This window comes from Labrus mixtus, chromosome 6, assembly GCF_963584025.1.
Source record: "Labrus mixtus chromosome 6, fLabMix1.1, whole genome shotgun sequence".
Classification (NCBI taxonomy): domain Eukaryota; kingdom Metazoa; phylum Chordata; class Actinopteri; order Labriformes; family Labridae; genus Labrus; species Labrus mixtus.
The window spans coordinates 29,616,330-29,629,873 of NC_083617.1; the positions used below are offsets into that span (position 1 = coordinate 29,616,330).

A 13,544-nucleotide genomic window follows, 5' to 3' on the forward strand; every position below is an offset into this window, starting at 1 on the left:
TCCATTTCAATTAACTTAGCAAGCTAACCGACAATACCATGTTAAAACCACAAACCTTTGTCCATGCTGCTTTTGGCCAATTCAAGGAGTTGTGGAGAACAGGCCTCCAGGATTTGCTGATGCAGGTTGATGTAATGTAGAGTCCACCAGGGCAGCAGCTGGAAAAAAAAACATGAAGAATATATGGATCTACAGTTCACTCCTGCTTTCAAACGGTTTGTCCATTTAGTGTTTGAAGCTAAGGTAATGTTAGCTTAAAGGTCACATATCATCCTCCTCTTCAACCAGTTTAAGTAAGTCTCAGAGCTTCCCAAAACATGTGTGTGAAGTTTCTTGTTGTAAATCCACTCTGATCCTGTATTTGATCATGTCTATAAACCCCTCTATTTCAGCCCTGCTCAGAACAGACTGTTTCTGTGTCTGTAGCTTTAAATATGTAAATGAGCTGCGTCTGACCACGCCCCCTCTCTTGAAGAGGACATTTCTTGAACTTTCTTGCACTTGAGCAGGCGTTCATGTGCATTTTACAACTCAGAAAATCGTTTTTCCGATGTGACCTTCACCACATGAATGCACCAAAAATACCTAGCTGTGAGAGTTTCACCCACCTGGGGGAGGGGTTACTGCCGTTTGTGATGTCACAAAGGAGAAAATCTCCAAACGGCCTGTTTGAGCACACGTTTTCTGAAAAGTGGAGCAGGCAGAAGACAGAGGGGATGGACTTTTCTCATGATTGGGGGGTTTGTAGACAGAATAGGAACACATATTAGTGTAAGAGAAACATGGTAAAGTGGGTTTTGCATAATATGTGACATATCTAAATGAAGAGCTGTAAACAACATCATTTGAAGCTTTCAACTTTATTGTCCCCAAGGTAAATTTGTTTCCCAGCCAGGTGAGAACAATATGAAAAAAGATACAAAACATATAGAAATGACTCAGACAATAGAAACAACAAACACCGTGAACCACATTAAATACATGAATACAAGAATTCATCAGGTAACAACAGGAAACTGAGGATGTCTAAAAAGTCCATAAAACCATCACCAAATCCAGAAATAAAAACTCATCATTAGTCGTCAGGGTTATCATTGGAGTTCAGACTCTCAGTCTTTTATCAAATATAGTTTGAGGTGTTTTAAGTTACATTCATGCCCGAGCCCTGCGTTCTCAGGGGACGGGTCTTCTGAGTGTTCCAAAGGTCAGAAAGAAGACAGTTGGTGAGCGGGCTTTTTCTTTCCGTGCACCGACACTGTGGAACAGTTTACCTCTGGACATTAGGCAGGCTTGTTCTGTTGAGGCTTTTAAAGCAAAGTTAAAGACCCATCTGTTTACTGTTGATTATGAGTCATGATTTCTCTGTATGTTTTTCCTGTATTTTAACTGTATTTAAACCTCGACCCCTGTCGACCTCTCCAAAGCATTTGACACTGTTGACCATTCATTGCTTTTGCTAACTCTTGGTTTTATTGGTTTTAGTGCAAGTGCGTGTGCGTGGTTTTTGAACTACCTCACTGACCGACGGCAATCAGTGAACCATCCACTCTGAGTTTCTTCCAATCACTAAGGGTGTTCCACAAGGTTCAATCTTAGGCCCAGCCCTTTTTACAATTTTTATTAATAAAATTATTCCATTATTATCTAGCGACCATTCACATGCTCACTTATATGCAGATGATACAATATTGTACTGTATTGCTAATTCTGCTCAGCTTGCCATGGAGAACCTGCAACATTCCTTTAATGTTCTCCAAGTTGCATTTAATGACATTAAATTGGTTTTAAATGCTCAGAAAACTAAATGTATGTTGTTTTCTAGGGCTAAATGTGAAACTGATAATAACCTTCACATTACCACCCTGCTAGGATCCATTATCGAGAGAGTTAAAGCCTATAAATATCTCGGTATATGGATAGATGACAGACTAACATTCAAACTTCACATAGATAATCTTACTGTCAAACTACGTCAAAAGGTTGGTTACCTATATCAAAATAAATTAAATTTCCCTATGTTCTGTCGGAAAAGGATAATTGAAGCAGTTTTTCTTTCAGTTTGGGATTATGGTGATGTGGTCTATAGGCATGCCTCTTCCACTACGCTAAAGCTCTTAGATGCTGTTTACCATTCAGCGATTAGATTCATCACCGGTGATAGCTACATGACTCACCACTGCATTCTTCATAATAAAGTTGGTTGGCCCTCCCTCACTGAGAGACACAATAACTACTAGCATCTTTTTATCTATAAAGCCCTTACTGGAAAGCTTCCATCATATATCACCTCCTTGTTACATCTGAACCCTGGTCCATTTTAACCCGCTAGAGAGTGAGAGGCTGGTTCTCCAGGTTCCTCATGCCAGGACTGACCTGGGGAAAACTGCTTTTAGTGTTAGTGCTGCAAACTCCTGGAATATTTTACAACAGGACCTGAATTTGAGCACTTTTATCCCTTATGGACACTTTAGAAATATTATTTTTAACCGCCCAATACCTGACTGTAACTGTTTTATTTGATTTTAAATTGCTGACTTATCACTGTAGTAATTTCAAGCGTTTCAATTATTTTAGTGTATATATTTTATTGTTCTTATTGCTCTTTTATTTATTTTATTTTCTGTAGTAGCTTTATCTCATTTCTCGTTGTTTATCATTTATGTATGTTTTCTCAGCATCATTGTAAATGAGGGTCACCCTCAATGATCTCTCCGAGAACTTAAATAAAGGTTGATGATGATGATGATGATGATGTATTGCTTTGTACAGCACTTTGATTTAAAGCGCTTTATAAATAAATGTATTATTTATTATTATTATTCTATTGAATTAACATGTTCAATAGAACATATTCCTGTCTTTGTCCAACTCAACAGTTAGTTTCTATTTTTTCATTTCATTACATTTTTCAGTTGAACTTCTCAATATGCAAATATTTTCATTTTTAAAAAAAATGTTGTTTTGTTAGAACAATGCAGATAAAATATTCAGGCCAAGGGTTTAATTTATTGAAAGCATAAAAATTTGAATTATTCAGACACTGCAGCTCAAGGTTTTCATAAATTGCAACACTTTGTGAGAGAGATCTGATTTCACTTAGCGGTCAAATGGACTAAAGAAACATTTTGGCAGATATTAAAGAGTTGCATATTGAGAAGTTAGTTTGGTGGTCTTTCTTCACTATGATTTCAGTTAAACAGCATCTTAGCTCAGATGGAACATGCTTAGGTTAATACATAAACAGAAAGTGCTGCTCTTGAGGCCCCTTAAGCACAAATAAAACACAAACAGTCAGAGTGGTGCATGTGGGAACAAAGTGCTGACCACGCTCTAAAAACAGCTAACTCCTTTGCTTTTTTTGCGTCTGACCAGAACACAAAGCGGCAGGGTGAAAAAAAAGAAATGGCTTGGAGCCATGTAAGCGCTGTACTTCCTTTTAACACCCAAACAACCTCACTCCTTGTCCCGTCCTGCTCAGCACTGGGAGAGTGGAAGTGAACCATGTAAAAGAGCTTATTTGTGTGTCGGGGAGGATATCTCCCACCTCATGACCCCATCCTCTGTTGCGTGGTTACATGGAGGTTTAATTGTCTGTCTCACTGAATCAATATCCTCCAGCACACACACACACACGCTCTAACGGAGCATGTTCACACGTATATTCATCATGTCAGCATACACGTGTACACCTGTCTCCTAACCGACACAGCTTCTCCTTCTGCCTCCATATTTACCGTTGTGCAATGGGCTGTAAGCAGCTGCCAGAGGGGAGTGCAATATGATTGTTGGATACAGATGGGGAGCGTGAAAAACATCATCTAAGGGGAGTGTTGCTTTAGTTATGCACTTAAAGCTGGACCACCCCAACTCCTCACTGCTCAAATGAGAAAGGTGTTTGTAATTAATTCCCCTATCTCTCATTAGCATTTAAAGAGCAAAGTATCACTTAATCACCTATAGCAGGAGAGCGTTGTTGCACTTGTGTCCACATGCCAACTGCTGATGTGTGATGCTAAGCACATCCTCTGACATCAGCATAACAATGATTTCCTGCCCTATGTGACTTCACGTTAATTTGCTCTTTTAGAGGATGTGACTTATAGAGAGCTGAGGCCAGAGTGACTGCAAGTGTTCACCATTTATTCAAATTACTCTGCATTTAAGTTGTTCACATGCAGTTCAGATTAAACGTAGGGAGAGAGAGCCAACAAACTGGTACATTTGGTAAACATACCATTCATAAAGCTTCATGATTTTCCTCAAGGTAATGCCCAAGAAATACTATATTTATTCATGAAGTGCGGGAAATCTATACTATACTTCTCGCCGGTGGCTGAGTGGTTAGGGAGCACGCCCCATGAACAGAGGCTGTAGTCCGTGCAGAGGGTGGTCCGGCTTCAAATCCGACCTGTGACCCCTTTCCCGCATGTCATTCTCTACTCTCTCAGTCCCTGATTTCCTCTTGACCGTTACTGTCTGCACAGCATGAAGACGAAGAGGTGAGCTACGGATTGTTTTTAAAGATTTCCGGTTACTTTTACATCAATGAATTAACTTCTGGACATTTTAGAGGCGAGAGATTGATGTTGGAGATTGTTTATATTTAGAGTAAAAGTATCTTCGTATCCAAAATGTTCCTGCTGTTATCCAAGTTGACGAGCTCCAAAAGCTCAACCAGGAGATGTTGGCCAGAAGCCTGGGCAAGAATGCCTCCTTTCACGCAGTGACACAGACCACAGAACTTAGAACACAGACAATCAGTTACCCAGAACTTCCACCAGATACATGTGCATTGCTTGCTTGTCCGCTCCACTACGGCTCTGTGCACCCTCATCTGTCCAGGCTGCGTTCTCAGTGCGCAGCACAGTCGGACAGCTGGAGTCAAAAGACTTCCCGTGATAATTAAAGATTACACTTGCGAAAGCAGGAAATAATATGATGTACAGTATGTGGTATAAAACCATATAAAAACCCTTATAAACACATCAACAAACACACAAAAGGTCATTGTTCTGAACCGTCAAAACGGAATGTTTTATCCTGAAAAAAATGAACCAGATGGTGTTTTGGTGTCTGTGTTATTCAAGGTATTGTGTGACTGTTGTTTTCTAATGCAATATTTTTGAAACACACAAAAACAAAGCTAATTCTGCAGCTGCAAGATCAAGCATTTAACAGAAGGACTTCCAAATATTTGGTGACTATTAATAATCCATTAGTAGTACACCAAAATATGTTTCAATGGGTCCTGCTACAGGGGCTATGCATGTTACCATGAAACTAGATTCCAAAATAGGCCTGTTTAATTGATGATAAAGAAGCGATGGTGACAGCCTTACCTGGAGGTTGTCCATCTTTGAGGAGCACTTGGTGAGAATAACCCTGGCCAGCAGGAGGAGGAAGGGGTTGGCCACCAGGCTGTAAACAGACTCACCATCCAGGAGCAGGCTGGTGTGGATGGCCTCAACCAGGGTCTGGGTCTGTCAGTAAAGAAATGTTTATGCTAGGTAAGTCATCTCTACTGAAAAGGAAGAACTTCTTTAAAGATAGCTTTCAGAGATAAGAATCAGTTACAGTAGATGTTGAGATTTTATTGAGGAGCTGTAGTTACAGAAGAAAGTAAAAGTTAATTGTGTTGAGAGACATTTTGATCAAAGGCAAACCAAGACTTGTTTTGATGTTGATACATATTTTGGCCAATAGTTTATTTGAATGAATAAGTTAACAAGAGCAAGATAAATATATTCCAGAACAAAAAAACACTTTAAAGTGTTCTCTGGGTGACAAACATTTAAATAATTCAACAATTTCTATTTCCCAAACACTACTTAGACATTTTTCTCTTTAAATTATTTTTTTTGGCCATTTTGCCTTAATTTTTCAGGACAGTTGAAGGGAGACGATAGGTCTGAGGGTGATGGCATGCACCAACTGGTTCCTGATCGGTGACGAATGCAGCCTCTATTTAAGGGAGGGCTGCTCTACTGAGCTGAACTGAACCAGCGCCCCTCTTTAAATACTCAACCTAACATTTAATCAAAGAAACCTTCTATAGTTTTGGAAATAGGCAAAAAGGTGGGCCTGAGGCGGGCCTAAAGTCTCCTGGCTAACAAGTACAACACGACCACCCATCATTCAACTCAGTCACGCCCACATTTATTCAAATTTCTGGATAGTTCTTAGCCTTAGGAAAATAAGAACGGAAAAGTTATAATATTGCACCTCACACCCCCATGAAGTGTGTAACAATAACAAATAAACTACTGAGACCAAAACGTTTTTTTAGAGCCAGGCTGTAAACCCGTTTATTCAGCTGTTGAATTGGGTATTTTAATACAGGATCTAAGGAGGCTCCTTGGCTTTTGAAACCAGCCTACAGTGGACTTTCAAGGAACTGCAGCTTTTTCAACTTCCCCATTAGCTTCATTTGTCAACACTGGAGGTTGCTACTTCATACAAACATTTGTAACATTCAAACATTTCGGCTGTTAAGAAGCCATGAGAGCCTGTTTCTATTCCCCATCCACATCCTCCAATTCTGAACAGTGATCATAAAGGTACCCAGGCAGCATGGGATTTAATCCCTTGGAATAGACCCAGGTTCCTCTCTCAGGTGATCATGCCCAGCATACCTGCATATGGAGCTGTCTATAAGTCACCCTATTCCAAATTGAAAATTGAAATTAAATGTAAGGAGTAAATCTCATTTCAGCTCCTTGTGTTCATAATAAAATCCATTCTGTCACCTGGAAAATCTAACTCACATAAACAGAGGTTGGAAGGCAGATCGAGAAAGATGTAGAAATCTTTGCCTCCAGGCTGAGATTCCTCTTCTCCACAACAATCCAGTACAATATGTCTCTTTCACAACAGATAATTTGACTTGTGATAGTGGGAACGCATATGCACTATTAACACCACTGAAAGATGGAGCAATGCTCTACTCAGGTATCTCAGTAAGTATTAAGAGAGCAATGATGACCTAGCATGCACATCACAAGTAGCCAGCACTGGGCCAGAACTCCACAATTAGCTGAATGACATACAGAATCTATTTACCCTTTAAAATCCTTCACTGCAAACCTTTAAAGGCAGCGTTGGTAATTTTCTCCAGATACACTTTTCAAGAATTTGGTTGAAATTGTCTTTAGGTCCTGACAGAAATTAATAACTCATGTTCTCTGAAAAAGGAACAAAGAAAATCTTTCATCTGTAGAAGTTGTAATCCTGTAAAAACTTTGACCAATGTCTGCCATGAGGTACCAATCTGATGAACCAATCAGACGCCTCCCTGTCTCCCTGCTCGTTCTCCACCTCTTGTGTGCACGTGCCCACACTCAAAGCATGAGCTGAGGTCCACTTCTGGACCAGTGGTGCTTGTGAATGTAAGTGAGAGGGCGTGGCTTATGAGGGAGCACAGAGGGGAGGGGGTGGGTGCAGACGGAGCACAGAGGGAATGCTACTTTCAAAATCATGCAAAAATTAACAACCCTGCCTTTCAGCAAACTTGGAAATGTACACAAAGACAAGCAAATGTCAACAAAATCATTCATTCAGTGTTGTGTTTTTGTCCACCAGACACATAAAAAGGACACTATTTCCTCCTTTTGGCTTTTTTTTGGTTAACAACAACTACTGGGAGAAATATCTGGCACTGCTCATTGAAGTTCACCAGCTGGTTCCTAACAGATGAATGCACATTGGTAATGAACATATAAAATAAGAAAAAGTCTTTGCAGCCGAAAACCCCGGCTGATGGGTGATTCCTAATCCCTTCTGGAATCAGAGAGAATGACGCTGAAGAGAGTAAATCTGATTTTTTTTTAAATAAACAGCTTAATTAACAGTAATGTTTAATGTTTGCTGTTGAAATGTGTCAACTATCTTTTTTTGTTCTTTGAAGAAAGAATATCAAAATGTGCAGGTCACAACATTGACACTGCAAACAGAGTGCAAACGGTACAGCAAGTTTCTGCACGGTGATTATTAAAACATAGCCTAACCAACATGATCTCCTTTCTATAAATTAATTGTAAAAAGTATATTCACTTTCTCTTTTGCCCCTAGATGAATCAAATCCACATGACAAAAGCTTTGCCATGTTTGTCCTCCTTCACCTGTGCTGTCATGCATATATAGACTCCCTGCTTTACAACACGAGCGCCTCGATGTGACAGCGCAGATAAATTATTGATGCCAAAGGGATTACTTTGATAAAAGAAATGGCCCTCTCTTCTGGTGTAATGGGAGTGTGAAAGCAATATTCTGCTCTCCGTGCAGCAGTGCCTCCTCTACCTGATGTAATTAGGACTCAAGAGATGCTTCATTACTGGGCAGTGGGCACTTCTCCTTCTCTTTCTGGTCTGGCTCGGCTCACTTTATACTACAACATAAATTATTTTTTACTATACTCAGCAAAGACTCTGGTTCACCATTTTACCACAGGGAATATAGAGAATTATTTTATAGAATCGATATACTTAGCACACAAATTAAAGTAATGTATATCACTATTTTAAATATATATTCAGGTGAAATAAGCATCTCTGGTAGGTTTCAAAATGCACCATAGTTTGTTGACATGGATCCAGTGGTGGATCTGGAGCTGACCAATCTGTCTGAAGGTCAAACCGCACAAAGCAAGCAATCAATCTTTATTTTATACAGTATAGCGCCAATTCATAAGTATTACCTCGAGACGCTTTACAAAAAGCAGTTAAAATACCTTACTTATTACAACAGTCATCAGCCAAAACTGCGCCGGCCTTGAAAAAGGGACAGGGGGAGATGGGATGAGTTGCAGGAAGAGCGATAGGGAATTTGGGGGGGGGGGGGGGGCGTAAAGTGTTGTTGAAAGCTTGTAACTTAAGCTGTTTTCACATACGCACTCCAGATAATATCTAGATATTTAGAGGAGGACTTCTCTGGAGATTCTCTTGACCTAGTCGTTCACATATGCTCCTCACAGCGGGGGACTTTCCTGTCAGAGGGGAGGGGGGGGGGGGGGGCGGTGGATTTCCTGAGGTAAGACGTGATGTAAATAAACAACGTGGAAGTAGCAGCAGTAGCAACAGAGTCCGCTACACGACGTTATAATGAGAATATTTGTCTTTATATCAATGCTATGTGTAATCCAATGGAATGACAACATCCACAACAGAGAGGAGAACAACATACTGACGAACAGAAAACAGAATGCAGACGTTTAATTACGTGCACAGAGATCGTAGTGGTCGCGTGCAGACACTTTAGACAGTCACTGTATATAAACGTCATTCTCTTCTTATTGGCTCAAGTTGAAAATCTCCAGAGTATATTCGGCCGTGTTCAGACATCAGCTCACTCGGATATTCTGCAGATAAAATACTAGGGGTCTGGAGGAGAAACTCCGGGTAAAGTCTGCGTGAAAAATGTGTCTGTTTGTGTTCACACATAGCCTAAAGAACCTCCGGGTAGACTAATCTCTGGAGTTTTTCAGGAGATTTCCGTATGTGTGAAAAGGGTTTTAGTGACTACTTACTGAAGTATTTCACTCACAAATGTAACTAAGGGCTACTCAGTGGCAAAAAAAGATCAACATACTGTCCTGAAGGCTCCCAGTGAATCCAGTCTAACAGCAACATGTCAATCTGACACATCTTTGTCTCACATTGTCAATAATCAGAAAGCAGACAGAGCTACAAACACATTTTTAACTCAGAAAGTTTGGATCCGCATGATTGAGAGCATGAGATCATAGTGGACGTGTGTATAAACTCTAAGCACCGTGCAGACACAGAATACAAACATCACTACCCCCTCCCATTGGCTCGAGTTGAATTATCCTGATTACACCCTTCTGTGTTAATTTAGCACAATATTTTCAACACAGCTAAACACAGGATCACAGCGTCAGGAGGTGAACAATGTAAAATTGGTTTACCGATTGTGGCTAACGTTAGCATTTCTAGTACCCCCAGATTTGGATCCTCTTGCAGGTTAAATGTGGATACAAATTGATGAGTTGACTGGTTATATGAATACCAGTTTAACCTGTAACAGCCGACATACAGCTTTTGAGAGATGCTATCCATTCAAATGCTAAATGTTGGCAGTAGCCACTACCTGGAGCAAAACATAGCATTTGACCGACATAGCGGGCCTGGATTGTTAAAAATAATTATGAGTTTAACCAACGATAATTCTGGTGCCGACTAGCATGCATTTGTTTCATCAACTTTTCGAAAAACTAACCCAAAGAAACTGTCCAGTTTGATTTTTGTGATTTCAATCAAGACTTGTAGCACATTGTTGCAAAAAAAATACTTTAACAGTAAAGTAGGCCTTGGGAAAACACTTTTAAAGTTAGTTTCACTTTTCAATTAACTAGCTAATATGATGTCAGTATACATCATTGATGTGATAACAAAAGTCAGGAGAGATTGATGAGATGGTATCCTACCTGAGGGGAGAGCAGGGCTGAAGGCAGCAGGTCTGAGATCTGGATGGAGGCCGGAGGACCAGTCCAGTTACTCTGGGCAAACATGTGGAGGCAGGAGACAGCCAGGGCCATCACCACCAGCTCCCTGCAACAGGAGAAACAAGACACACTGGACTTAGTGGAGAGAAACACGGGTGATATCTAAATGTACCTTAAAGAAAAGGAAAACACTTTATGGTACTCAATGATGCTCACAGAAGTTTCTAGAAAGGCAGAGTGAAAAGTATTTTCCTGCTGCTTTCCTCTGCAGATAATTAGTGTTTTAAAAAAGAGAAATACAGCAGACATGCTTTGCTGCCTTTCTATTAGGCTGAGAGAGCGATGGAAGGTGATGAAAGAGTAGAAAAGGATCCAATCATGATGAGGCGAGGGAAGAGGAGGAGGAGCAATATGTGCTGCATTCAACATTCAGTCGTGGACTGCTCTCCTCTGAGAGAGGGAGGGCGGAGATGTTAAGCTGTCCTTATTAAAAATTAATAATTCATGACAAAAGGAATAAAGGAGGTGAAATAAGAATGAATAACACTATTGGGAAAAGCTTTGTGCCACGCTCAACTACTCCCACCAACAAAACCCACATCATCAGGTAATGGTGGAGATTTAATTAACATAACTGGCTAGTACTAGCCCCGTTCACAGAGCCTGTTGAAGGCAGGAATCTGGGGCTAATATTGAGCCATACTTTGGCCATGTTGAGGTAGTAACCAAACAGAGCTGAAGAGGGTAAATTGGGGAGCCAGCAGGACCGGACAGGGGTGTGTGGTTGTGATGTACTGTGTTGATTAACTACTGGGTAATCTGAAAACAAAATTAGAATTAGAGAGACAACAATGTAGAGGAGCAGCATTGTTGCACATTGTGTTCATTATGTGGAAGTGTTCCACATGACGTCAGTCACGACTCAGTTTGGTGACACCGCCTTGCTGCCAACCACAAACTATTAAAACACGGATGTAGTCTCAGTGACATCACCTATTGGTTTCTGTAGGGGTGTGTTGAAGCCCAACAATGACCATATGAGAAATATTGGCACAATTTAGGGGCATATTTGAAGAATTATTACATCACAATACAATGAGGCACAGAAGCTGATTCTATGTAACTTTCTATTGTTCTAGTAACAGGCAAAGAAGTGGAGTCTCCTGACAAACGGCTACAACACACCCACCTGTCAATCAACTCAACCACACCCTAATTATGTACATGTATTCATAACGAAACCTTAATATAATAATACTGATAAGTAAAATTTTTTTTAAAAAACCTATACAGTTTTTTACTAATAAAGAAATGACCTGTAGAGACCAAAACCTTCTTTTGAACCCAGCTATAAAAATGTATTTCAACTGTAAAAATGGGCATTTTAATATGGGACCTAATGGAGATTCCTTGACTTTTGCAGCCAGTCTCAAGTGGACACTCGAGGAACTGCAGTTTTGCGCACTTCTGCATTGGCTTCATTTTTCAACACCAGAGGTTGCAGCTTGTTGCCAACTCAACAAAAAAAACATGGTCATATGGCAAAAAAAGATGAACCTCACTGTACCGGACCAAACATGTAGCACTGTGTTTGATAGTAAAAAATCATGAGTGAATGTTCCTGTTACTCTATGAGATTAAAGTGTTTATAAGAGTGTATTAGAGGCCTCAAACTGGAGGATCACTGAATAAGATGCTGTTCTTTTTGGATCTTGACACCTTACAACTGGTCCAAATGATCTCATCATCGTTGAAAATCTTTATAACTGGAATAATTAACATGTGCCATAAAGGCATATCAGATATCTGATGTGCTTACTTATGTTACTTTACAATCATAAGTGCAATGACACAGATGAGAACTTCACCAGGGAAAAAAAAAGCTTTTCTTGCTTTCTAAAACATTCATTCCTCACACTAATGTTTTTAAAAGAATATGACAATCAAACTCAAGAGATAAGAATAAAGCTTCAGCTCCATTTCATGGAAAGATCATCGCAATCACTAAACTTTACCAGCTCTGCAATTCCACTCAAAAAGGACTCAATCAAAAGCATGAGTCACATTGTGAAGGATTAATGTCTAACTGCTTTGTGCCACAGTGTGGTGGTTGCAACAGTAAAAAAAAAAAAACCCTTAACACAAAAAGTTAATACAATTTTTTCAGACTCTCCAGGCTGCTACAGCCAGTTAAAACACGTTTGTAAAATCCTCTAGTTTATGTGACAGCTAGTGTACTCCCCTGCTGTGTTACCTGTTTGTCTGGTCGTTGTTGGCTCCACAGGTCAGGTACAACAGGACCCGTCTCTCCAGGTAGGCCTCGATGTCCTCATCCTCGTTGCTGCTGCTGCCATCTCCAGTGAGCAGATCTAACACCTGGTGGCTCAGCAGAACCGCCTCAAAGTCCCCCTCCATCAGAGACTCCAGCAGAGAGCCGGCTTCTAAAAGAACACAGGTTACATTGAGTTCACATTAGACTTGTTGGTACTCTAATGCATGTGGTCACATAAAAAACAAAGTCATATCACACAGTGGAAACTGTGCAGCTCAGAGCTGCTTGGACCCGCAAGTTTTCCAGTGACTTTCGAGCACTGCGTCAAAGTCAAACTCTGACTTAAAGCTCTACCGTGTAGTTCCATCTTTGTACACTCCCCTACACAATGAACCAATCATAGCTCACCTGTTGTTACAATCACAAGACTAGTGCAGGAAGATCCTCAAATACAGCCAAAAATGCAGGATTGGGTTTCAACAAGTACAATAAAGTCCACTAGTTTTACCAGAAATCAATCCAAACCATTACTTATTTCAGATTTATGAATAAATTATTTAAACAACAACAGTGCAGTGATGGCAGAGTTGAAGCCCAAATGCACATCAGTGGTATTTGTTTCTAATCAAGGGTATTGAGAAAACTGCTGTGTTAATGTGTTTATTCTAATTTCCCAGGCAGCCTTACAAAAACTGGCTGGCGAGGTTAAGGAAAAATAAAGCGCTGTACTCCACCCCAAAGCTTAGGCCAACTTGACGATCCATCTCCCCTCATTTGTCTCGTATTGTTGTGCCGTGATTTTTAATCTAAAGC

At 40.3% G+C, this 13,544-nt stretch overlaps 1 protein-coding gene across 2 annotated transcripts in view; it reads right to left on the reverse strand.

Annotated features, from left to right (window-relative positions):
* The window catches only part of ttc27 (tetratricopeptide repeat domain 27), a 102,310-nt gene that overhangs the window by 81,628 nt on the left and 7,138 nt on the right, over positions 1 to 13,544 (reverse strand). Inside the window, exons 2-5 of one of the 2 annotated variants that reach the window (XM_061040825.1) lie at positions 12,714 to 12,897; positions 10,442 to 10,565; positions 5,340 to 5,480; positions 56 to 158 (exon numbers count right to left, since the gene is read on the reverse strand). In XM_061040825.1, coding sequence (XP_060896808.1) covers positions 56 to 158; positions 5,340 to 5,480; positions 10,442 to 10,565; positions 12,714 to 12,897 — 552 coding nt within the window. Of the gene's footprint in view, positions 1 to 55; positions 159 to 5,339; positions 5,481 to 10,441; positions 10,566 to 12,713; positions 12,901 to 13,544 lie in introns of both variants that reach the window. The other variant, XM_061040824.1, reaches the window with a different exon arrangement.